The following is a 26,002-nucleotide window of genomic DNA, read 5'->3' as shown; positions in this document are numbered from 1 at the left end:
CAAGTGTGATGTTGAGTCTATAAGGCTCTCCTCATCTTCGTCATCAAGAATTACCATCCCTTTGTCACTTTCTTTAGGCCCGGCTACTTGCTTTCCACTTCTTAATGTAATGGCTTGAACCTGCTCCTTTGGGTTCTTCTCTGTTTGGCTTGGCAAAGTTCCTTGACTTCTTTGGAATTGAGTTGCTAATTGACCTATTTGGTTCTCCAAGCTTTTGATTGCAGCCATTTGGTTGTTGAACATTTGACTATGGTTTGTCAATTGTTGCTCAGTTCTGTGCATGAAAGAATTAGTATTATTAGATAACTCTTGCAAGGATTGTTCAAGTGAAGAAAATTGAGTTTGAGCTTGAGAAGAATTTTGATTTTGATGTGCAAGTTGCGGCTTTGGTAGAATGGAGATTGGAATTGTTGTCTTTGAAACCCTCCACTTTGTCCTTGATTAGACCCTTGCTGGTTGTTGTTAGACAATGAAAATTTTGGGTGGTTCCTCCATCCTGGATTATATGTGTTAGAATATGGATTATTTTGTTGCTTTTGGAAGTTCCCTACAAAATTAACATCATCAGAAGCAAAGGGATTTCCAACTTGGCAATCCACACTCTTATGATCATGAGCACCACATAAATCACAAAATAAAAAATTATTAGTAGATTGGATAGAATTCACCCCTATTTGACCAAATTGAGTGTTCAAGGTCTTCATGAATTGGGTTGCAAGTTGAGCTCCTAAGTTGTTAATATCAATGTCTTCCATGGCCTTTACTTGACTTCTTCCATTTAGTCTCCTCTCACTTGGATATTGGTAGTTATTATGGGCCATCTCTTCAATTAATTCAAATGCTTCTGATTGCCTCTTCTTCATTAAAGAACCTCCTGCAGCTGTATCTACCAATTGTTTGTTACCATAATCTAGACCATTATAGAAAATCTGTACCTGTATCCATGTTGGAAAACCATGGTGTGGGCATCTTCTTAATAGTTCCTTGAAGCGGTCCCATGCATCATACAAAGTCTCTTGGTCCCATTGACAAAAATTGTTTATATCACTTTTCAATTTTGTGGTCTTTGATGGAGGAAAAAATTTGTCTAGGAATTTTACCTTCATAGCATCCCATGTAGTGATAGTACCTGCAGGTAAAGAATTTAACCACACTTTTGCCTTGTCTCTGAGAGACCAAGGAAAAAGTCTTAATCGAAAAGCATCATCAGAAACACCATTTTGTTTAGACATATCACACAATTGAAGAAAACTAGAAATATGCATATTTGGATCTTCATAAGGCAAACCACAAAATTGAACATTATTAAGCAAAGAAGTAGTAGATGCTTCAATTTTAAAATTGTTTGCTTCAATAGGTGGTCTCCTTATGCAAGACAAATCACCAACTTTCTTGTGAGCAGCATACTCTCATATGGGCAAATCATCTTCTCTTTGGTTGGCCATTGCACCTTCTTGAGTTCCTTGGTCTATACGTACCCAAGTACCCCTTATGGCTTGTTTTCTAGGTGCTGGTTTATTTTCTACGTCAACTTCCTCCTTGAACTCTTGATCACCACTATGACTCATACACAACACCTAATTCCTAAAAAGAGAGCAAGGAAAATAAATTAGAAAGAAAATTAGAAAATTGAACAAGAAAAAAAAATTATTAGAATTCTAATGTTGCTAACTAATCTAACAATTAAAATCAATTAGCAATAAAGAAAAACAAACTAACACTTAACTAAAAGATAATTACTTAAATATGTGAATTTAATTAACTAGTAATTTTGTTAACCACACTTAATCACAAAATTAATCAAAAGTAGTTTCCACTCACAATTGATAATATTCACATAACCTAATTTATTCCTTCCAGCCTATACATTAAATCATGCAAATTCATGAACCATAGATTAAGCAAATAATATGGCATGAGACATAACTATTTTCCAATCAATTATGCATTCATGTAAATCATTGGAGATCCATAATATTATCCTTTTCGAAGCTCAAATATTATTAAAATCATTAACTATTAAGTATACCAATGATTTATTAACAAAACATATTACTAATTAAATAAAACTCAACATATATTAAAATAATTAAACCTTCATAGTCAGGGCTACATCATAGCCCTAGCTATGAAAATTAGTTCATGGTAAAAATAATTTCAACATCCATAATTATTAAAAATAATAAGATTCATAATTAAAGAGAAAGAAAAAGAGAATAAAAACTATTGAAGAAATTCTCCTCCAAGAGCTCTCAAAGTCGTAGCCTTCTTCTCCAAGGAAGCCCACGTCTCTCTGCCTCCTCTGAGCTCTCCAATTGATCTTCTAAAACTCTAAAACTTTAAAACCCTAGAACCCTTAAGAGAATCTTAGAAACTCCCAAAATTTGGTTTGTTTCTATTTAAGCCTCCTAAAAGCTCTTAAATAACTCTCTAAACTTGTATACCTTCCTTCAATGTGGTGGGGGCTATATATATAGGACCTTGGGAATCTTTTTCTCTCTTTATTTTCACTATGGGAGTCTTGGAAGATACCTTTTTTAGGCCATGAAAAGGGTTGGACGAATTTCATGTGTAAAAAGGAAACTTGATATTACTTGCTCTCTACTACTTTCCTTTTATCTAATTCCTCATAAAAAAATAGTTAATTAGTCTAATTTACCCTTAATGAAGCATGTGACATGACATGTGCCTCATTATTGATAAATTAACCAATTATTGCCACTTGTTTTTATTTTGGCCCTCAAATTGCCTTGATTCCCTCTTTTGATCAATGGTGGAGATTTAACTAAAATATTATTTTTTATAAATTCTAAACTTTAAAGGATGATAACTCTTTGCTCGTACCTCGAAATCCAAAAATAATGAGACATTTGAAGTCCTCAGATCGTGATGATTCATATGACATCCACTTCCATCATGAAATTCCCGATAGAATCTTTATGGAATCTTCAAGGTATCTTTTTGGAATCTTTTTAATGCTTAGTCCATTCGAGCTCAAATCTTGCTTCCCACCATAATTCGACTCAAGGAATCCATTTTTATGGTTGTTTTCTTAAAATTCTTCCTCTTTTACCTAGATTAATAAAAATACATAATTAAGTATCTTTCCATAATAAATTAACACAAACTAACAAATATTAAGCTATAAATATGGCATAAAATCATCAATATTTTAGACCTAGCAGATTTAATGTTGTATAGTGGAAACTTCATGTCATACAAAATTTGATATCATTAGATGTCGTACACTGCATCATATGCGACCTTTTATGTAATAATGTTATATTTTATTGTTATCTAATTGCATCATCCACGACATTCCATATCATCATATATGTCTCAACAATGTCAACATCTATCACACTTAAGTACACCTTGAAAATATCTGGTATGTTGATGTCAGTTTATTTGATTCAGTTTACCTTGACACTATCAGGATTTATTACCAGTAAGCACACCTGGACAATATCGAGTATTTTGATGTCGCTTTATTTATATCTCAACAATATTAGAACTTATTACACTTAAGTTCACCTTGATCATATCAGGTATGATGATTGATTTGACATAATTCAATAATGTCAAGACTTATCACAATTAAGCATGCCTTAACAATGTTAATTTGTAAGACCCACAATTATTATGGATCTTAAAGTAGGAATAATTAAACATTTAGTGTTTTAATTAAATGTTTATGGTATGATTTATTATAAAAAGGTTTTTGTGATTATTATTTGTAATCATGTGAAAAAACAAGTTTGCCATTACTTAGTTGATACATAGTAGGGCTATAATGGTCTTTTTCTTTTTTTTATATATTTGCTAATTAATTTTGTGAGTCTCGAACTTAAACCTATAGAGATGGAATAGAGTATACAATTGGTTAAGTTTTATAAGTGGTTTGATGACTTGGAAGTCAAGTAACTAATAAGAGTATAGTTGGGTTAAGCTTATATAAATAGGTCAATTTTTCAATTTTCTCTAAAAGGCTACAAGTAGGATTTATATATCAAATTATAGATTCATGAAAGCCTCATAAGTAAGCTTTCTAAATAATTTTATGGATTAATTTTTTGAGTTTTCTACATAAAGTTATGTAGGTTTTAGTAAATGTGTATTTGAGTTGATAGGTATACTTGATTTTTTGATGGGTTTTAGAGCTACTTTCGTATCCAAATGACCCATGGCTATATGGGCCTTAGAGTTGGATGAGTTTTGGATAAGGGAAAAGGGTTTTCAAGGTTCTATTTATTTAATTAAGTTAAGATAATAAAAGGGAATATTTAATATTTTCTTTTTTTATCTTTCCAAATATAAGTTGAAATAGGTTTTTGAAAACCCGATAAGTATTTCACAGTTATGTTAGGGTTCTCTTTATTTTTCATGATACAAATCTAGGAAGGACGAGAGAGACTACAAAGAAGAAAAAGTAAAGAAAAGATAGTTCTCTAAGGTTTCCAAGTGAAGATTAGAACAGCTTGAAGATTTATAGAGAGACAAAGGTTCATTCTTACCTTAGTATAGTGATTTAAGGCTTTGGATATTTTAATTTATTCTAGGAACTGAGGTTGTTTTTGTTTTGGTTTTTATATTTTGTTATTCTAAGTTGGGATTCAATATCAAGGAAAAAATTTGATTTGTGAAGATCCAAGGTATTTTTCTTGTTATGGAAAATTATTAGGATTTGATTTTATATGTATCTTCGATCTAGCGTATTATCATTTGTTAAGCATGTATTGAATTGAATTGAATTTTATGATGTATTTGAATGATTTGGATTTGATATTGTATGTACTATATTTTTGTCATACTAGGTTTTATATATTTATATTAAATGTTTCAATTTAAGTTAGAGTTTTAAAGCTTTTAAATGAAAAACAATTTACTATCTCACCCACACATAACCTATTTTAACCCCTTTTTCATACCCATAACGAAATTATTTTCTCAAAACTTAGTTTATTACAAATACAACACTCATCACTAAACATTCTCCAATTCTAATCACCTCAAACAATTTTTCTAGATTTAGTTATGATTTTTAAACTCTGTCTACTACTCTATATAAGATTTCAGTTTTATTAAATTGATTATTAGCCTTTGGGTATATTATTTTTAAAAAATACATAAAATCTTATTTTTGAGTTAAGAATAATTTATTTTTATTATTACATAATTAATTATGATATTTTAAACTTGACTGAGATACTGAAAAATCTAAAACTTGTTATTTTCACTTAAGTAAATTGTGTTAAATGATCTCTTTGGCATTCTTACGTTTCTATTCTTAATATGATATTATAGCATAAAGTAGACATACTGAGGAAAATTTAGAATTGATTTAATGCCATTTGGATTTATATTCATTTGTTCATGAATTTTACAAGCTTGCGTTTGTCTGTAGGAAATTTATGATGGGATCACTAACCTAAGATTATCTATTCTTGAAATTTATATGCCAAATGAAGTCTTAAATTTTTGAAATTTTGTATACAAATTCTTTTATACCTATATTAGTTTGTAGTAAATTTTCAAGATTGGATTATTTGTATTCCATGAATAATTGAATTTTGATTAAAGTATGTTATTTGCTGAAAATTGATTTCCAGATTCTAATTTACGTATTGAAAAATTGAGTTGCATATGTTTTTGTACTTTTCTTGGTCTAATAATTTATTTACCGATCCTTTATTATATTTACTTCAATTATGGAAAGTTTTATTGAATAATATTATGTTTTTCCAAGTGATTTTAATTTATTCTAAACTATGATTATATGAATATGTAAGAAATATGAAATTACAATGGTAAAAAATGGTTGATTGCATTATCTATGGCTATCATTTGTAAGTGTATGATCTGATATTATAATATGTTAGTAAATTAAAAAGAATAGAGCATAAGATGCAAAGTTCAAGTATCATTGTCTAGGTTGATAAGAACGATTATGATACTTTACATCTAAGTATGAAAAATTGCATGCACTATGATAAGAATATGATATAACAAATGGGTGTTTTAAACATTATATATGATATAATATGTGAGTATTTTACACCTTATGAAAAATCCAACTTTAAGTTCCTTGTGCTCTATGTATGATACCCAACAAAATTAAGTATATTGTGATTTATTTCATAATTTATATGTTAATATGTATAAATTTTGATGTACATGCAATGTAATATATGTTACATGCATTATAAACTTTACATATTTTGATATAAATCATACATATGTTATTTATATATATGACATCGAATGTGACAAACATTGTGGGTGGGTGTAAGAGGCACGGTCAGGCTACCTTGTATCTAATCTCACATTGTCTGGGATAAGAGATAATTCAGATATAATGATCATCACTTTTATAACATCAAGGTCTTTTTAGAGTAGTAGGCTTTAAGGTTCAACATAACTCTCCAATGATAGGATAGGTGACCTTATGTACAACTTTGAACAATACCCAGTGCAATAGCTAAATTGGAGACAATTCCAATAGAGAATGGCAAGTCTACTAGTGGAAAAAGAGCGAGGGGTTACAAATGATATCAGAGTTTGTACCCAGTTAGAAGTGTGCCAATGAAGATGCAAGGCTCCAAGAAAGGTGGATTATGACAACTAATGTGGGCTGATGCAAAAGGCACTAGCAAGCTACTTAGTATCCAATCCAATCCCACATCGCCCTGGTGTATAATAAGGGATGATTCAAATTTAATAATAGTTACCCTCATAACATCAAGGCTTTTCAGAGTGGTTGGCTTTAGGATTTGAAATAACTTTGTAGTTAAGCATGCTCCAATGGGAGGATGGATGACCTCATGATAAGCTTTGAATAAAAATTCATACCAAGTGTGGTGGTTAAATTGAAAACAATATCAACAAAGAATAACAAGTCCACTAATAGAGTCGGGGTTAACATGGAACAAATTATGAACTTAATCACTTAATAAGTAATTATGTTATGATTTATTGGATAACATATATGTTATAACCAATATAGACATTATATGTTTTGTTATGTCTTATGTCTATGATATTGTATTATTTTGAATCAAGTTGCATGCTATGATTAATATATATTGATTCAGTGACTTATGCATTATATAATAAGAATTATGTTGTTTGTTTTGTGTATGCCTGCCTGGTAGGCATATACATGTTTATTTTTTATAGTTTAGAATATTAGTAAGCTTACTGACAATGTAGGGAGTATCATAGCAACACAAAGAGAACTACTTAATAAATTTGTTTAATATAATAAAGTCATTTTTATGTTGAATTTCTAATTAGGTTAAATATTTGATTATTTATGTTTTAAATTGTTTAGCTCACTTGATGATTTAATTTAAGTTTTATTTTAAAAAATTATTTTGCATTTAAGTTATGGGACTCAAATAGCAGTTTTAATTTATTTATGAAAAGTTGCATTTTTCATATGCAAGTAAATGGTAACCATTTCAATTATGCTTCACTTAAGGGGCATGGTTGGGGGTGTGCTATAGATTTTGTATAACTTGACAATGTTAGGACTTATTATACTTAACTATGCTTCAATAGTGTTCGGATGTATATTGATTTAGTATACCTTGACAAAGTCAGGACTTATCATACTTAAGCACAATGTAGAGCTTGTCATGTGAGATTTATTGGCAGTATTGTTTGTTGAGGTTTGTGTGATTAATAGAAGCATTCCATACTCCATTTGTTTTTCTAACATAAACAATATTATATACCCAATTAGGGTGATTTACCTTAAGCATTGGTTACAACAAACTCTTGCTACTTCCCATTTCGAATTAAATATTCAATCTCATCTTTCATGTACAAGCATTTCTTAGTATGTGACCATGGTTGTTATGGAAACCATAAAACTTTCTTTGGTTTTTAGTATTTAAATTTTACATAAGTTTATATTGACTAATGTAGTAAGTTTTGGTCTCTGATTTGCATTAGTACTTCACTACTTGAATATACTCAAAGGCATATATTTGTGGAAATGAACCTTGTGTTGATATGGGGATGCTTTTGGTTACATTAACTTGTCTATTGATTATCATTCTTCTCTCCTTATTTTTTAATTTCTCTTATTTCTATCCTTCTTGATTTAACCAGCTCTTTAGTATTAATGAATTTTTTAGCCTTGTTAAGTAAATCAGAGAAATGTTTCGATAGCTTTTTTCCAATTTCCATAGAAATTTCTTTGTGGTGATGCATCCCATAATGGACATTAATGCTAAATGATTATACTTGCTTAGCTTTAAAATTAAATCTAATAAGATAATCCTTGAGAGACTCATCTTATTTTTGTTTAACTAAGAGAAAATGAGTTATGAGTCTCCTTATGGCCTTGGCCTTGCAATAAGAAATAAAAGCATATCCTAGTTGAGTGAATGACTTAATAGAACTTGACATGAGATTTACCAACGATATTCTAGTCGATCAAGTCAATGTAAGAGGGAATGTTTAGCACATTGCTAGAGCTCCATCCATATGTGGTAAAGGTTAATCTGCAGCATATGAAACTTGTAAGGCATCAATGCTTTTAAAATCTCCTTAGAGAATGAAGATTTAGTCAATTATAGAAGTTTAGATAACTTGGCTCCATTTCTGATTCTGAGGTTGTCTGTTTGCTCCTTTAATTGTCTAATCGACTTCTCTAGCCTTGCTGTTCCCTTACTCTAAGGTCAAAAGTTATCGATCTTCTAAACTAATCATGTCACCTCATACCAAAGCGATGACACAAATCAATCTTGTTTCATTTTCTATGAGAATCCGCCCGTACCCCGTACAGCCGACAACTTGCTGGGGTGCTAACTCGATACGGATGAAGACCGGACCAATCACTAGGGCTCAAGCTAAGAGATTTAAGGGAAACTTGGCTACCTTTATACAAGGAGTAATTAATTCTCAAAAGGGTTTGTCAATACTCGAAGACACACAATACCCATTTTAAGCATCCAAGTGGCGGAGGCCAATACAGACCCGGGTAGCTGTTTTTGTGCAAATATGGACTCCAGATAGCAAGAAATGGTTCCAACACTTCATGGATTCAATACATATTTGTAAGAGGTCATGGAATCACTTCAAGGCAGCTTCAAAGGGAATCAAACAGGTGGTGTGCACATAGGAGGAAGTACGGCCGATTTTATTGTATTTCGCTAAGCTGGCATTTTCTTTTTGATCTAAGAAAGGGCAATGTGTGGGACTCAATGATAATCATATTTGGCATACTAAAAGGCATATGGAAGCTGATTTGGAGTTTAAATTGGTCAAAGATTGATCAAAGATAGCTCAGTCAAAAGATAGTTATTTAGTTTCCTAATTTGATTTTGACTTTTTGTTTTAGGAAATTAGTCTTTTAGTTGGTTTTTATTTATTTATTTATTTGCTGGACAAATAAGTTTAGGAAAGTTATTATTTTATTATTTCCAATTTAAATTAGTTAATTTCTAATTCAAAATAAGGAATTAATTAATCAAAATAGATTTAGGAAAGTAAGTGAAATTTCGACAACACTTGAAGCTTCCTAATGTTGGCTAAAATTCAACCTTTGGTTTTAGGGTTTATTTTGTTCTTTCCTAGCCTATTTAAGGGAATATTTTTTAGGAAGAACACAACTTTAATAATATTTAGAATTTATTTTGTGAGATAGAATTCTCTTTATTTTTCTTGAACACCTAAAACACCATTAGAGAATGAGCGTTTTAGTTTTGACTTATCAATAGGATATCCATCACCTATTGTTGTGTCTTCATTATACCAAGATTTCTAATCACATGTTGGTTAGGGGGTGAGGTCATTCCATTAAAATATGAACTTCATTGAGATAGGGCTAATATAATATGGGTTTAGACGCGTGTCGGCCTAGGTTCGTATAATTTGGTATTAGAGCCAAATTTTGTTTAGGCTTGATCTATCTTATTTGTTTTATTTTATTTTTTTTTTTAATATGCAATTTTACCAACAGGTTAAGGTTGCATCCATCTCTAACGTTCTGCATAAAAAAAAAAAAAAAAAAAATTGTTTCCTAGTTAAGTTAGGTCTCCTTGTTTTACCGTATTTTTGCTTCCTAGTTTATTGGTTGTTTTTTTTTGTATCATTTTTATTAGTAATTTAGTTTATTATTGATTTTTCTTTTCTGTTTTGATCTTAAATATTTGCATTCATATATTCAAAAAAAAAAAAAAAGAAGTGTGTTTGCAGCAACATATATAAATTTACAAAAAAAAATTGCAAATTTGTATTTTGTTGTTGGTGGTCATGGGTTTGGTGGATTTTTGGTGTGGAATTGCTATTTTGGCTGTTGATCTTTGCTACTGAAGTTGTTTTACATTCTGTGATTGAATTAAAAAAAAAAAAAAAACCGTATTAAAAAAAAAACTGCATTTTGTTGAATTTTGAGTTTGATTTGTTTGCTAGAAATTGTTGGAGCTGCTAAGTTGTTGCTTATTTACTCATTATTTGGAGTTGCTGAAACTTTGATTTTGCTGCTGGATATTTGAATTTTGGATGCTAAAACTATTGGATTAAAATTAGTTAAAGGATTTGATACAAAAACTTGAATTACAAAGAACAACAACCAACAACTTGCTTATATTTTTGTTCAATTTGATTCTTGTTGGTGTTTGAATTTATTTTACTAAATTTTCATTCTTGAATTCCTAATTCCTTACCAAATGGTCCAGTTCTTATTTATTCCAAAATTTTCTTTGCTAAATTATCCTATTTTTGCTTAGAAAAGCCGAGAATTAGGTGTTTAAAATTCACTCGGTATTTGATTATTTTAGTTGCTGTTTTATTGATAAGTTTAAATTAGGAACACTTGTGATCTAGTTTCTATTTAAGTGTGTTTAATTAGAACTTTAACTTAATTCTTTGAGTGGAAAAAGGCAAGAGGTGTGAGCTTAAAAGAAGGTAAAAGCCGAAACTAGTGTGCAAATACGAGTGTTAAGACCTTGTTTAAGTGAAACACATAAGGGAGTGAATTTGGTGAGGTCCTATTTTATTTTTGTGTTATTCATATTATGGCAGATTCAAGGGAGAGGACAGGATATCCACCATTGAGAATTAATGAAGAAGAGTCTGTAGGATTCAAAAGTGATTCCCAAGCTACGGGGAGTGGAGATGAGCACACGGACATGAGGGCGGTCTTGAAGCCATTACAGTGGATGAGTGCTCAATTTGATCACATAGATCAAAGGATAGACAGGTTAGAAATATCACAAGAAGGTTTGAATACAAGGTTTGATGCTCATGGAGGCCGAGGTCGAGGTTGAGGAGGCCGAGGGCGACTTAGAGAATAATTCGGGGAAAGCAACTTTGGAGATGACTTGGATGAGGGGTATGATGAAATTTTTGAACCTTAAGGAAGGCCAATCTATGGGACACCATCAAGGAATGAGGATGATGATCTTAGGAACATTAAGGTCAACACTCCACATTTCATTGGAAAAAGTGACCTAGAGGCTTACTTGGAATGGGAGGAGCATGTGGAGATGATATTTGATTGTCATAACTATTCAAAGGCTAAGAAAGTTAAGTTGGCAGCAATGGAGTTTGGACATTATGAACTTCAATGGCAGACCAATGAGCAAAATACCCAACGGAGTGTAGGTGATAAATTTATTACTACTTGGTGACAAATGAAAGGAGCCATGAGGAAGCGATTTGTACCGACTCATTACCATAGGTTACTGCATCAAAGGTTACAATCATTATCACAAGGTAGTAGGTAGGTGGAGGATTATTACAAGGAGATGGAAATGCTTATAATGAGGTTGAGCATGAATGAGGACCGTGAGGCAACAATGGCAAGGTTTTTGGGTAGTTTGAATCGTGAGATAGCAAATCAAGTTGAATTGCAACAATATATGGAATTGGAGGAGATGCTACATGTGGCCATCAAGATTGAAAATCAAATCAAGAGGAGGGGCACTAATACATGGGTTGAAGGAGTTTCAAACAGCAGAAGGCCCAATCCAAGTGTTTGGAGAAGCAATCCCACATATGACAACAAGCCAAAACCGAAACTAGGAAAGGAAAGCATAAATCAGCCAAAAAGGGAGTCTAAAGCCGAATCTGTCCCAGCAAACAAGGATGAAAGTAAATCTCATCCTAAACTTTTTAAAACTTGTGATATTGTGTGTTTTAACTGCTAGGGATGAGGACATATCGCTAGCCAATGGCCAAATAGAAGAATCATGGTAATGAAGGATAATGGCGAGTTGGAGTCCGATAGTGATGAAATTGAAATTAAGTCCGTGCAAGAAGGGGAAGATTTTGAGGCTAAAATGGAGACCCTACATGCACCCCATACGGAATTAAACTTGGTTTCTAGGAGAGTGCTGGCTGTATACAAGGATGAAGACCAACTTTAAAGGGAAAATATCTTCCACACCTGATGTGAAATCCAAGGTAATATTTGTAGTTTGATAATTGATAGTGGAAGTTATACACATGTAATTTGTAACATTGTGGTTGATAAATTAGGCTTAGCAACAATAAAACATCCCAAACCTTATAGATTAAAATGGCTTAATGATAGTGGTGAGATGAAAGTGAATAAACAAGCTAAGGTAAAATTCAACATAGATAAATATGTGGATGTTGTTTTGTGTGATGTTGTGCCTATGCATGCCAGACATATTCTATTAGGTAGACCATGGAAATTTGACAAAGATACTATTCATTATGATGGAGAAAATTCCATTGTTTTTAAGTTTAAGGGAAAGAAGGTCAAGCTGGAAACATTGACTCCCAAGGAAGTATATAGAGATCAATTACAAATACAACAAAGAAGGGAGACCGAAAAGCTCAAGGAGAAAGCTAGTATGGCACCTACGGCTTCACCATCTATCCAAGGAGGTAAGTCCAAGCTTGCTATTCAAGGTAAGCATTCTAAGACTCAAATAGAGTGGAAAAACCATGAGAAAACCGAAAGTGTGGTAAGGAAGGAAGAGAAACCCGAGAGGGAAGAAAAACCTATAAAAGCCTAGAATGAAGGTAGCAAGGTGGAATCCATTAGTGGAAAGGAAAGAGAGAGAAAAGAAAAGAAGAAAAATAATTTTCATCTAAGCTTGAGTGAGGTTAAAAAGACATTTTTGAATGATAAACTATTACAGGTTATGATTTATAAACAGATGCTTATTTAAATGACAAGCTAACCTTGAAGAGCTTGAATTGTCAAGTTCTATCACTTTTCTTTTGCAGAAATTTGTTGATGTTTTCTCAGATGAAATTCCAAATGGATTGCCTCCTATTAGAGGAATTGAAGATCAAATTGACTTTGTCCAAGGGGTTGCTATACCAAATAGACCCGCACATAGAAGTAATCCTGAGGAGACGAAGGAGCTATAATGGTAGGTAAGTAAACTTCTAATAAATGTTACATTTGTGAAAGTATGAGTCCATATACTGTTCCTATTTTGTTAGTACCCAAGAAAGATGGTTCATGGCATATGCGTGTAGATTGTAGAGCTATAAATAATATTACCATTAAATATAGGCATCCAATTTCTAGGTTAGATGACATGTTAGATGAATTGCATGGTGCATGCATTTTTACTAAAATTGATCTTAGGAGTGAGTATCATCAAATTAGAATGAAAGAGGGTAATGAATGGAAAACTGCATTTAAAACTAAGTATGGATTGTATGAGTGGTTAGTAATGCCTTTTAGTTTAACTAATGCATCTAGTACTTTCATGAGATTAATATGCAACCATTCATTGGAAAATTTATTGTTGTTTATTTTGATGATATTCTTGTATATAGTAGGCATTTAGATGAACATGTACAACATCTTAGGCAAGTTTTAAATATTCTTAAGAAGAAAAGGTATTTTACTAACATGAAAAAGTGTAATTTTTGTAAAGATAAGTTGGTTTTCCTAGGATTTGTAGTAAATGCTGTAGGTATAAAAGTTGATCAATCTAAGGTGCAAGCAATCCAAGAGTGGCCGAAACCTACCTCCATTATCCAAGTGAGTAGCTTTCATGGTTTAGCTAGTTTCTATTGATGATTTGTCAAGCATTTGAGCACCATCGCAGCACCTTTGATGAAAGTTGTGAAGAAGAATGTTGGCTTTAAATGGGGGGAAGCACAAGATAAATCTTTTAATTTGTTGAAAGAAAAATTGTCTAATGCGCCTTTACTAGTTTTGCCTAACTTTCATAAAATTTTTGAAATTGAATGTGATGCTTCAGGTGTAGGTATTGAAGCAATCTTGTTGTTTTGGATAGATTTTCTAAGATGGCACATTTTATTGCATGTAATAAAACTGATGATGCATCTAATGTTGCTAACTTATTCTTTAAGGAAATTGTTAGGTTGCATGGTATGCCTAGAAAAATTGTTTCAGATAGGGATGCTAAGTTTTTAAGTTATTTTTGGAAAACTTTGTGGGCTAAGTTAGGAACTAAACTTTTGTTTTCAACTATTTGTCATCCACAAACTGATAGACAAACCGAAGTAGTAAATAGGATTTTGTCTACATTGTTACGGGCTTTAATTAGTAGAAACTTAAGAACATGGGAAGAATGTTTGCCACATGTTAGAATTTGCATATAATAAACCTTTGCATTCAGCCACTAAATATCTACCATTTGAGATTGTTTATGGTTTTAATCCTTTGACTCTATTATATTTAACACCTTTACCTTTAAGTGAATGTGCTAATTTAGATGGAAAACAAAAAGCTGACTTTGTGAAGCAAATTCATGAAAAGGAGGATAGAATAATATGTGAGGAATCCAAACCAAGGCCAAATTAATGTTATTTTTTAACCTGGAGATTAGGTTTGGTGGCACTTAAGGAAGGAGAGGTTTCTTGAACAGTAGAAGTCAAAGCTAATGCCGTAAGTCTTGGAGCGGGTCAATGAAAACACCTACAAGCTTGACTTACCAGGTGAATATGGTGTTAGTGCTACATTTAATGTCACTGAATTGTCTCCTTTTTTTATAGGTGATGACTTTGATTTGAGGTCAAATCCTTTTCAAGAGGAGGGGAATGATGAGAATTTGCCTGTGCCCGTACAATCGACAACTCGCTGGGGTACTGACCTGATACGGATGAAGACCGGGCCAATCACTAGGGCTCAAGTTAAGAGATTTAAGTGCAACTAGATGCCTTTATACAGGGAGTAATTAATTCTCAAAAGGCCTTGTTAATACCCGAAGACACAAGACCCATTTTAAGCATCTAAGTGGTGGAGGCCGATACGGACTCGGGTAGCCGTTTTCGTGTAAATATGGACTCCGGACAGCAAGAAATGGTTCCAACACATCATGGATTCAATAAATATCTCTAAGAAGTCATGGAATCAAGTCAAGGCAGCAAGGCAGCTTCAAAGGCAATCAAATAGGTGGTGTGCGCATAGGAGGAAGTATGGTCGGTTTTACTGTACTTTGTTTTTGGCTTACTGTATTTCGTTGAGTTGGCATTTTCTCTTTGATCCAAGCAATGGCAACATGTGGGACTCAATGATAATACTATTTGGCATCTTACAAGGCACATGGAAGTTGATTTGTAGCTTAAATTGTCAAACATTAGTCAAAGATAGCTTAATAAAAAAGATAGTTATTTAGTTTCCTAATTTGATTTTGACCTTTTCTTTTAGGAAATTAGTCTTTTAGTTGGTTTTTATTTATTTATTTGCTGGACAAATAAGTTTAGGAAAGTTATTATTTTATTATTTCCATTGTAAATTAGTTAATTCCTAATTCAAAATAAGGAATTAATTAATCAAAATAGATTTAGGAAAGTAAATGAAATTTCGGCAACACTTGAAGTATCCTAATATTGGCCGAAATTTAACCTTTGTTTTTAGGGTTTATTATGTTCTTTTCTAGCTTATTTAAGGGCTTTTTTTAGGAAGACCATACCTTTAATAATATTCAGAATTAATTTTGTGAGATAGAATTCTGTTTGTTATTCTTGAACCCCTAAAACACCATTAGAGAGTGCGTGTTTTAGTTTTGACTTATAAATAGAATATCCATCACCTATTGTGGTGTTTTCATTATACCAAGGTTTCTAATCACAGGTTGATTAGGGGTTGAGGTCATTCTATTAAAATATGAACTTAATTGAGATCCAGGCTATTATAATACGGGTTTAGGCGTATGTCGACCTAGGTTTGTATCAATTTTGGCAAAACGTCATTGAATCTTCAAGTTCACCTTATCATTTCATGCAAAGGTGATGGCATAAATAGGACTCATCTCACCTTTCTTTGAGGTAAGAAGTTGTCAAATTTCTAGGTTTACCTCTTATCTTACATCAAAGTGATGACGTAACTCAAAATTGTCTAATGTCTAGTATTCTCTTTTAGGCTCATTAGTCTTTTGTAAATTCTCTTGATCATTGGTCTCCCTTTTGCTGCTACTTAAATTCTTGTAAAACTTACTTTCTTAAGGACAAGGTTGCTGTAGATTTATTTGAATAATCATTTGCTTCAAACATTCAAAGCCATTTTTCATCCTACTTTTTAGATTTGTGTGAAGCGATGACATATTTTTCTTATTTTGTTTTCCTTTTTGTTGCTAATGAGGAAGGAATTGGACCTTTGATCTTCTTTGCTCTGCCTTTACCTTTTTGTTAAACAAGAGGTGGAGATTCATGTATAGGGTTCTTATTAAAACAAATGTTGTTTTAGAAACCCTCCTAAGGCTCATTGGTATCATCATTTCTGTTGTGTAGGGACCTTTTGCTCTCTTTCTAGCACCAAATGTTGATATACAAATCTGACTCGAACAAAACTCCTGTCTCATTGATCTCCAACCCATAAAAAAATATCATAAAAATCTTAGCATATTGGTATGGTATTGGCCAATTACACTCTTGCGCTCAAATCAGTATCGATATATTTGAACAAGAATAGAAAATCAGTTGAGAAATTCATAATACCATACTAGTTGTGTTGATATAATTCAAATTTATAGTGCTTTTAGGATAATTGATAAATCTCATAGATAAAATTTGATTATGTTGAAATTATGTTGTTCAAATTCGGATTTTTGATGAGTAATTGCTGATTAACCATTAAAACCATATTATCTTTAAGATTTAATTCAATATGTTTTTATTTAAAGGTTAGTAAAGATTTATTCTCCCTCATTTAATTAGAATTAAAAATCATGTACTATAAATCTCATCATATATAATCATAAATCATTTGCACAATAATCAAATAATGTTGATGTTGCTATTTTGAATAATGATTTCACATGTAATAATATGCCATGTAAGATATTATTGTCATCTAAGTAGCCAAACTTACCTACAGCAGAAAGCAATTAGTTTATTGTGATTTTACATGTACAGTTGAAATTAATTCTGTTGGATTTTAGTGGTAATAAATCTAACACTTGTCCATCTCGAGGATTGCCTTGTGAGTCGTCATCCAAATTCAGGAGATCAGCGGACAGCGGTTCCGGATGGCTTCAATTTGTTTGGCTGTCTCTTGCCAATTATCGGTTTTAACATGACTCGAGCCTACCACTTTTGCTTTTCCTTCTAAACGAACCGAGCCAAACGGCCACGAAACGACGTTAGTTCTCTGCTCGTTCCCGTTCAAATTACGCATACCAAAAAAATGAAGGTTTGTGAGAGCGAGAGATAGAACAAGAGCTTCGATATTCTTGCAAACTCTCCTGGTATAAGGGTTTGTGATTGTTCGCTCATTGTATCAAATTAATTTGAGGTCTGCTTCTTTGAAAAGTTTTGGATTTTCCAGATAGAGATAGAGGATATGCAAACGGAAGCAAGAGTAGGTGTGGTGGTGGTAGAAGGAGGTCAGAGAGTTCTGGATGCGGGCCATGGAACCGTGGCCGCTGAAAGCGGTGTCCGGAGTCTGGCACAGCAACAGCAGAGGTCGCTGCGTCGGCAATCGCAGATCGGAAATATGTCGCAGCTTCTCGCTGGAGGAGTAGCCGGCGCTCTCAGCAAGACTTGTACCGCACCGCTTGCTCGGCTTACTATTCTCTTTCAGGTTAGGTTTTATACTTTCTGTTTTGATTTTGTTTTCTTGGCGGTTAATCTCTTTTTATATTAGGCAAAAGATTGGTAGTGGGTTTTCCCCTCTGAGTTGGTTTAGAAATTTTTTGTATCCATATGGAATATTGTTGCCTATGGATTAGGTGTTTGATTTGTTTATATATCAAGGAAGTTTCGGTATAAAACGGATTTAAATAAGTATTTTTTTTAATGTTCTTTTTGGGATGTTCATTGCATTTACAATAGAAACTTAGTTTAATATTTTTCCAGCTGCAGTGAGGAAAGAAGGACGGAACCAGGGCAAGTTTTTATTTGTTTGGGTGAAACTTGAAAGTGCTGTTTCTTTTTGTGATCGCGGATATGAAGAGGGAATTCATGACTTACTTTATCAATGATCATATAGTCAACAGCTATGTTTTGAAGTTACAGATTGAACTTGTTGGGTCAGAGTAATCTGTGAATTCAAACTAGGAGATTATTTTATTTTTTATTTTTAAATATATATCCAAGATGACATATATTATATAGCTTAGGATGATAATGACTATATATTGCATGGCTTAGGATTGATGATCGCTTAGTGGTTGGGAGATAAAAATATGTATTAGCACATGGTTATTTGCGAGGCTATTTGTTAGTTGATGGGGTTGTCCTAGAAAAATCTGTATACAGTCATCCTTCCAAAGACCAAGTTATATCCAAGTACGTTGTAAAAATGAAGAACTAGCATCTGGTAGTCTCTTTATGCACCAAAATTTTATAATTAATGTGGTTTGTGGCCTTAGCAAGCTTTGTAGTATTATTATATTTATATTGCACATTAACAGATATGAAACTGTCAAAACTTTTACTTGCTTTTGGTTGCATGCTGATGTACATCTGATCTTTCTATGATATTAGATTTCTTTATTTATATTGGAATCGTGCTGGTTGAATGCTTCTGGACACTGAATTAGAATATTGTTTTGCTTACCCTAAACCTTACTTCATTTACAAGTTGGCAACTCGTTGTGTTTGTGTTCCAATTCTGATTTCTCTTCATTTGTGGTATCTTTTCAGGTGCAAGGTATGCACTCTGATATTGCAACATTGAGAAAGGCTAGCATATGGCATGAGGCTTCACGAATTGTTGGTGAAGAAGGATTCAGAGCTTTCTGGAAAGGAAATTTGGTCACAATAGCTCACCGACTACCTTATTCGTCTGTCAATTTCTATGCATATGAGCACTACAAAAAGGTTGGTACCTTTGTTTTGTAAGTATCTCCATAGAGGTTCACCATTTCTCCTTTAGTTTTATTGTCCATATGGCTTGGTCTTGATTCATTATTTTGTATCTCGTACAGATGCTAAAGATGATTCCAGGACTTGAAGGTCATAGGGAAAATACAGGCACAGACCTCATTGTACATTTCATGGGTGGTGGTTTGGCGGGAATAACAGCTGCATCAACTACATATCCTTTGGATCTTGTGAGGACACGTCTTGCAGCTCAGGTAATATTCTGGCTAGTGGAGGAAGTGTTTCCTTTTTTTTTTTTTTTCTTTTTTTTTAATTGACTTGATTAAATGCACATTCTGTTTTTTTATTTTTTTATTTTTTTTTATTTTTTATTTTTTAGTTGTTTTCTATTTATTTTATTTAATTCTGTTTGAATTTCACCTTCGATTAGACTGTCTATTGCAATTTCTACTGTGTCGAGAATCTCTATGTGATCATGTTACTTGACAAAGAGTTTTCATTAAGGGTTCAATTTGAATAAGTTCTAACATGTGCGTGTATTTTGAAAGTAGCCTCAGCAATAACAGCCCATTATGGAAAAACCTAATTTTCTGTTACTGCCACTAGTTGCTTTGGTGCACTTCATATTTTCCTCTCTTGGTGTCTCATATGAATTTGTAAACTTTATTCTGGCAAATGTGTCCATTGAGTTTGGAGAGAATTCTTGCTTATTAATTTAGAAACCATAGTCAAGTATGGGTGGTTGTAACATTTAAGGGCACAATATAGGCCACACCATATCAATTGCTGTTAACTGTTGGATTCTGGGTTATATATATATATATATATATATATTTCAGTGCTAGTTTATCAATTTATTATTTTTAAAAATTCCAAGGTCTGTTGACCGCAGCACTAGAACTGTGCCCTAAAATTTTGTCCCTATTGTCAGGTTTGATTTTGTAAATGAAATTTATGCATTGTTTTAGGAAAAAAAAGAAACATTGTCAATCCAATTTTGACTGAAAATAAATAGCCGCTATTCACCATTCTGCATGTGCTTTCTGCTTCTTCACTAAAATTTTAATTTTCAACTTGCAGACAAATGTGATTTATTACAGAGGTATTTGGCATGCTTTGCAAACTATTTGCCAAGAGGAGGGTATCTTGGCACTCTATAAGGGACTTGGAGCAACATTATTGATATGCTTCTAGCTGTTTGAAATCTACTTGCATCCTCACAAACTTATATAGATATTTATTTGGTATTTTTCTAACAGCTGTTCCATATTGCAGGGTGTTGGACCCAGTATAGCTATCAGCTTTTCTGTGTATGAGATGTTAAGATCTTTTTGGAAATCACATAGGTAATAAATCAGAAATTGCTTTGGGAACTCTGAGGTTGATATTCCTTTTTTATGATTGCCGTTATGTGGTTCTTTTTTGGCCCTGTGCTGTAATTTTAATATTGTTATATTGCCTCAGGCCCAATGATTCTACTATTGTGGTTAGTCTGGCTTGTGGCAGTCTTTCAGGAATTGCATCCTCAACAGGTGAGTGATCTTAGAGCTGCAAATCCCCTTTTAATTTTTGTATTGTTTCTTGTTATATGTTGAAAAGGACTGGAAAATAGCTTTTGCTTTCCTTGCAACTTCTAAGTATCACAATGTCTTTTCTGCATTCTGGATCATTCATTATCATTTGTTATTTCCTTTTTGGTAATGTTTTCTGTGAGATTTATTTACTTGTTGGACTTCCCCCAAACCATTGAATTAATGCTAGTTAGTTGTTCAATTGCACTCAATATGCTTTTGGTTGAGTTCCATTTTTATAATTAGAGACAATATTTGTTAGAAAGAAGTTAATGGATGTAGCTGTTATGCTTTTGATGCAGACAAAGAGGGTGTGGTGCAGGCTCTGCACCAAGTTAGTTAACCAGACTGACACCTAGAACCAGAGACCAGACTGGAGTGGTTTTTTTATTCTGGCATTTGAGAATTTTAGTAAGGATGTGAAAAAAAATTGCGTTTTTTTGTAGTTCTTCTAACTTCAATTTTACATGAAGATATTGCTTGGATAATCTAAACCTTCCAACATTTGTTCCATGATGTGTCTCCCTAAGCTTGCAGTGAGTTACTTTATTGGGTGGCACTACTTTCAGGTCAACTAATGTTCTCTCAGTGATCAAATGTGAGAGGTGTCCTCATTGAGGTATGCTCTCACTTAGGTACCCTTTCCAATGGCTTCAAGGGTATTGAATTTTTCAAGTCTCACCAGTGCTTATGAGAGTACTCTATGTGGCTGGAAGGGGGCACTAATTTTGATCAAGTTGATTTGGTGTGTCAATAATTTGTGCAACAAGGACAAAAATCTTTCAATCCAAAAAGCACTATTAATTACTGTGCCCTGTACATAATTGTGAGTTGTAACAAAATTCACCTACCTTGTTTTTATCATAGGTGATCTTGGGATTAACCGTGGCTTTGTGATATTGCCTCCACTTTATGGCCTCTTTTTTATCAGCATACTATTCTTAATGAAGGCTGTCTGTGTTCCATTCATTGCTTCGCTACTATTGGTTCATTGTAACAACGTTTTTACTGCTCAAACACCTATATCATCCTCTTTGTTTTACGTATCTCATCTTTCAAGACCATTAAACCCAACTTGGTGAATAAGAAATTGATATCCTTGCTGCGAATAATTAATTGTATGTTTATAGTCCTTCCCTGGTAAAGTCTATACTGGATTATTAATCTTGAAATAAATCTCATTGTGATTTTTGTATGGTGACAGTTGAAATATTTCGTATCTCTAAGATGGAACATGTGTAAATGCATGTTACTTTACGCATGTTTTATATAGAAAGCATGGCATTGCTCTTGATATGCTTATGGTGATATCTAAAAGAATTTGTTTTCTATTTTATGCATATTACATCATTAGAGATTGAAGTCCTACTGGCAGTTACTGGGTACTTCGGGAACTGTTTGTGAGCATGATTTTCCTTTGTGGTGTTTCAGTGGTAGTTTTGTTCAAGTAATAAACAATATCTCTATGCTGCCATTCATTGTGGTTGTTGTATAGTAATTCTTAATATTGGTAGTTTTATAACCTTGACCTTGATAGATAATGGTGCCAAGATTGAATAAAAAGATATATTATTGTTGTGCATGATTCATGTATAAGGTAAAGCGTCATTTCATATTTTCTTCTACTTAATATGCAACAGCATCATCTCATATTTTCTGCTACTTAATATGCAGCAACATTTCCATTGGATCTTGTGAGGAGAAGGAAACAATTGGAAGGAGCAGGTGGTCGAGCCCTTGTCTACACAACTGGCCTTTATGGTACGTTTAGGCACATAATTCAGACAGAAGGTTTCCGGGGCTTGTACAGAGGGATTTTGCCAGAATATTACAAGGTGGTGCCAGGTGTTGGAATTTGCTTTATGACTTATGAAACGCTAAAGATGCTTTTAGCAGATACCACTGCTGGTTTAACATAGCCGCCAACATTTGTTGGAGTTCCTCGGCAACTAGGAAAATGAGGGTTATTGGAACTGTTAATGTAATAACAGAGCTCATTTCTTTTCTTGGATTTTCTCATGGTGGTTAATACAGATGCTGCTGTGAGAGATTCATTTTCCATCTAGAGATTGAGAAATATCCATACACATCTATAGTTTATGCGACATAATTGTCATTTTTCAATTTTACGGAGTGTATTAACTGCTGAGTGCTAGTTTTTAATTATTACGTCAAAAAGTATCATATTGAAATCGCAATTCTACTCTGCTGCATAGAACCAGTGTTTTTATTTAAAAAATAAAAATAAAAAAAGGGAAAGAAGAGATTGGACCTTCATGGTGCTGCAAGCCTGCAACTTCTGCAGCAACTTTCCAATAGATTTATGCTGTATTGTTTATTTTATTTTTAATATTATTCTATTTTATTTTTTTGGTTAGCAGCTTCATTGCCGTATGCCCGGCACAAAGGTTGACAACAAATTTCGTGGGTCGTGCAACCGGCTACTTGGATTAGATTGTTTTCGTGTTTTGTACCAATTGTCTTCAAGTATTTTTGATGAAATTCCAATAATCTTCCAAGTTAAAACTATTAACTACCAACGGATGTATTTTTTCCTTTTTGGTCTAAGAGAGAATATTTCATAAAGAAGGAAAAACGCACATCAGCTTAGATCGCTAAGTAGCAGAGAAAGTATGCGGTAAATTAGAATCTCATCCCAACCCGGAAGAAGAGATTTTATTTTTCGAAGATTTGGCGACCTAGTCCGCTGCTTTATTCGTTTCTCTTGGGATGAAAGCCAACTCCCAACGATCCAAATGATTTAAATATTCTAATATCAACAATCGTACCAAGAATCCATGGGGGTTTAGCTTTGTTTGGTTGGGTGGAAGAGTGGAATGAAAGAGAGGGAGGGATGAAAAAAGGGCAGATAGAGCAAATCAATTGTTTCTTTAGAATGGAAAAGAGAGGATAGAAAGGACTAATCAATTCTTTGGTAAATGAAAAAATTAATAGAAGTATAAATTGTATACATGAATAAAATAATTTAAATTATTATTATTTTTTTTTAACTCTCTACTTATTGAAACTATTATTATTTACCAAATAATTTTTTAAAATTATTATTATTATTTATTTTAATTTTTGTTTTTTGTTTTTTTTTTTTTTTAGTTACCTTCTTTTTTTTTTTTTTTTTTTTTGGATGGGCCAAAGTCTAAACACTATATTATGTGTTAACTTATTTTTATTTATTTATTTATTTTTGGAATAGTACATGGAAGTTCTTTTTTTTTTTTTTTTCCCTTCTTAATAATATTGCCAGAAAAAGTTTTGCTAGTCTTTTAGCAAGTCAACACATGAAAATTTATGACAACTACTAAAAACAAAAATCCGAATAAAAAAAAAACAAAGCTAGAATAAAACAATTATAAAAATAATGTAAATAGAAAGACATTAGTTTTCATTTTTTTTTTTTTTTTTTTTTTAAGTTCAACTTCTTGCAATTCTTTTTATATCATGCTCGGGTCGTGATTGATCTTTTTTTAACTTATTATGCAGTAAGCTATGAAAATCAAAATCTTATAATGCCCAACCAAATATATGTGTGTGTATATATATATATATATATATAAGGGAAACAAAAGGATATATTTATTTTATGACTATGTTTTCGTACAAAGTGGAGCAGGTTTTTTAGGGAGTCCACATCCGCACTAGGAAAATCAAAAAGTAATCCTTCTGGGCAAACTCATCTGCTGCTTCGAGAAAGGCGAATTTTCGTATTAATAATATTATTCAATAACAATAAATGAAAAACAAAAAATGAACTGTCTATCAAACAAGCTCTTAATTTTCCGTTGATCTAAACAAGACGGATGATATATACATAATACACGCATATTCAATTTCCTTTTTTTTTTTTTTTGATTAAATGAATAAAAATAAATAGTAACTAATACTTTTTTTTTTCTTTTTTGGGTTTGAATCATTTTTTTTTTATTTTACAGGAACTTTAAATAAATATTTATTGTCAATCATGTAGTATAGTATATGCTACTTGTATCCTCTATTAATAAAAAGAAAAAAAATTATAGCCAAAAAAGAAAAAAAGAAACGCGAGTCCAGGAAAAAAAAAAAAAAAAAAACCATTGAGTACCAATATATATCTATATTTTGCAAATCAACACATACATATACAACAGGGAAAAAAAAAAAAAAGGAAATAATTAATTTTTTTATTTGGTTATTTTTATGTTAATAATATTCTTCTTAAATAATATAATATTCATGCAAAATTATAATATAATTACATAGTAAATGTTAATATGGTTATTTGATTTCTAAGATGTTTTTTTCCTTTCCATTTTTCCTTACTTATCAAATGTAGGATGGAAATTTATTTTCCATTCTTCTTGTTATACCAAACAAGAGGGATAGGTTGGAATCTTTCCATCCTTCCATTTCTCCATCCCTCTTTCCTCTTTCATCATTTCTATTTTGCATCCCTCCTATGAAATGGAGGCTTAGTTTAAGATTAAATTCCTCCATCCTTGATTCATTGTCTAGATACACACATGCAACAGAGCCAAGCATTCAACATTAATGCTCCTATCATGAGGTAAAACCTAGAACATGCAACTTAGCAACCTTCCCCTATCATCACGAGCTACACCCCCTAAGCCTGCTTCATTTTGGTGACCATTAAAAGCTCCATCAACTTTAACATTCACCTATCAAAAGCCAAACTCTTCCATTCCCTGTTAGCTTCATGATCCTTTTTTTCCATCTTAAAAAGCCCCACCATAGGAAAATCAAATTTGATCACCAAAACTCCACTGCAAATTGTTGGAAAACCACACCGCTTGAGCCTAATCATATCTCCAAAGCATATGTTTCATGGTCTCCAGTTCTTGGTTGCATATGCAACACTATTCCTCAACAAATATTTCTCTAGCTTTAACATTGGATTTTGCAGGTAGAATATTAGAGGTTATACACCTCATGAAGGATCTTACTTGGGTGTGTTTTAAGCTTTCATAAAGAATTCCAAGCATCTTGATTCTATGATTGGTCTTAAGTTTAAATATCACCAAAACACATTTTCTCCTCCATGATACTATGGTGACAAGACCTCACTATAAACCATCCACTCTTATTTCTTAGCCAAACTTGTTTATCCACACCACCCTTGGAACTAATTGGGATGGGTAGAATCTGGTCCATGATAGTAGCTAGAAAAATCTTGTTCAACAAAG

At 32.5% G+C, this 26,002-nt stretch overlaps 1 protein-coding gene and 1 non-coding gene across 8 annotated transcripts; both read left to right on the top strand.

The window, feature by feature from the left end:
* Nucleotides 1-951: 951 nt before the first annotated feature.
* LOC112491132 (small nucleolar RNA R71) lies at nucleotides 952-1,058 on the top strand. The gene has a single exon (XR_003055438.3). It is a non-coding gene; the product is annotated as a small nucleolar RNA R71 (small nucleolar RNA).
* A 16,340-nt stretch (nucleotides 1,059-17,398) lies between these two features.
* On the top strand, nucleotides 17,399-23,005 carry LOC107413827 (uncharacterized). 7 transcript variants are annotated; one of them, XR_009640371.1, is made up of 11 exons: nucleotides 17,399-17,602; nucleotides 17,738-17,992; nucleotides 19,057-19,233; nucleotides 19,341-19,490; nucleotides 20,317-20,418; nucleotides 20,512-20,582; nucleotides 20,701-20,768; nucleotides 21,110-21,218; nucleotides 21,338-21,426; nucleotides 21,675-21,925; nucleotides 22,482-22,619. XR_009640371.1 is itself a non-coding variant. In XM_048469847.2 (8 exons), exons 1-8 carry the CDS (start codon nucleotides 17,597-17,599, stop codon nucleotides 21,148-21,150), a joined length of 870 nt encoding a protein of 289 aa, XP_048325804.1. In that variant the 5' UTR covers nucleotides 17,399-17,596; the 3' UTR covers nucleotides 21,151-21,427. The 7 variants fall into 7 exon arrangements, 4 of the variants coding, with proteins under 4 accessions (XP_048325804.1, XP_048325803.1, XP_048325802.1 ...); XR_007239573.2 differs by lacking the exon at nucleotides 21,675-21,925 and having other exon boundaries at nucleotides 22,482-22,620; XR_007239575.2 differs by lacking the exons at nucleotides 21,338-21,426; nucleotides 21,675-21,925 and having other exon boundaries at nucleotides 22,482-22,620.
* Nucleotides 23,006-26,002: the final 2,997 nt, after the last annotated feature.

The sequence above is a fragment of the Ziziphus jujuba genome, chromosome 8, assembly GCF_031755915.1.
Source record: "Ziziphus jujuba cultivar Dongzao chromosome 8, ASM3175591v1".
Classification (NCBI taxonomy): Eukaryota; Viridiplantae; Streptophyta; class Magnoliopsida; order Rosales; family Rhamnaceae; genus Ziziphus; species Ziziphus jujuba.
Note: the sequence above shows the minus strand (reverse complement) of the source record. Positions and strands in the feature narration are given on the sequence as shown.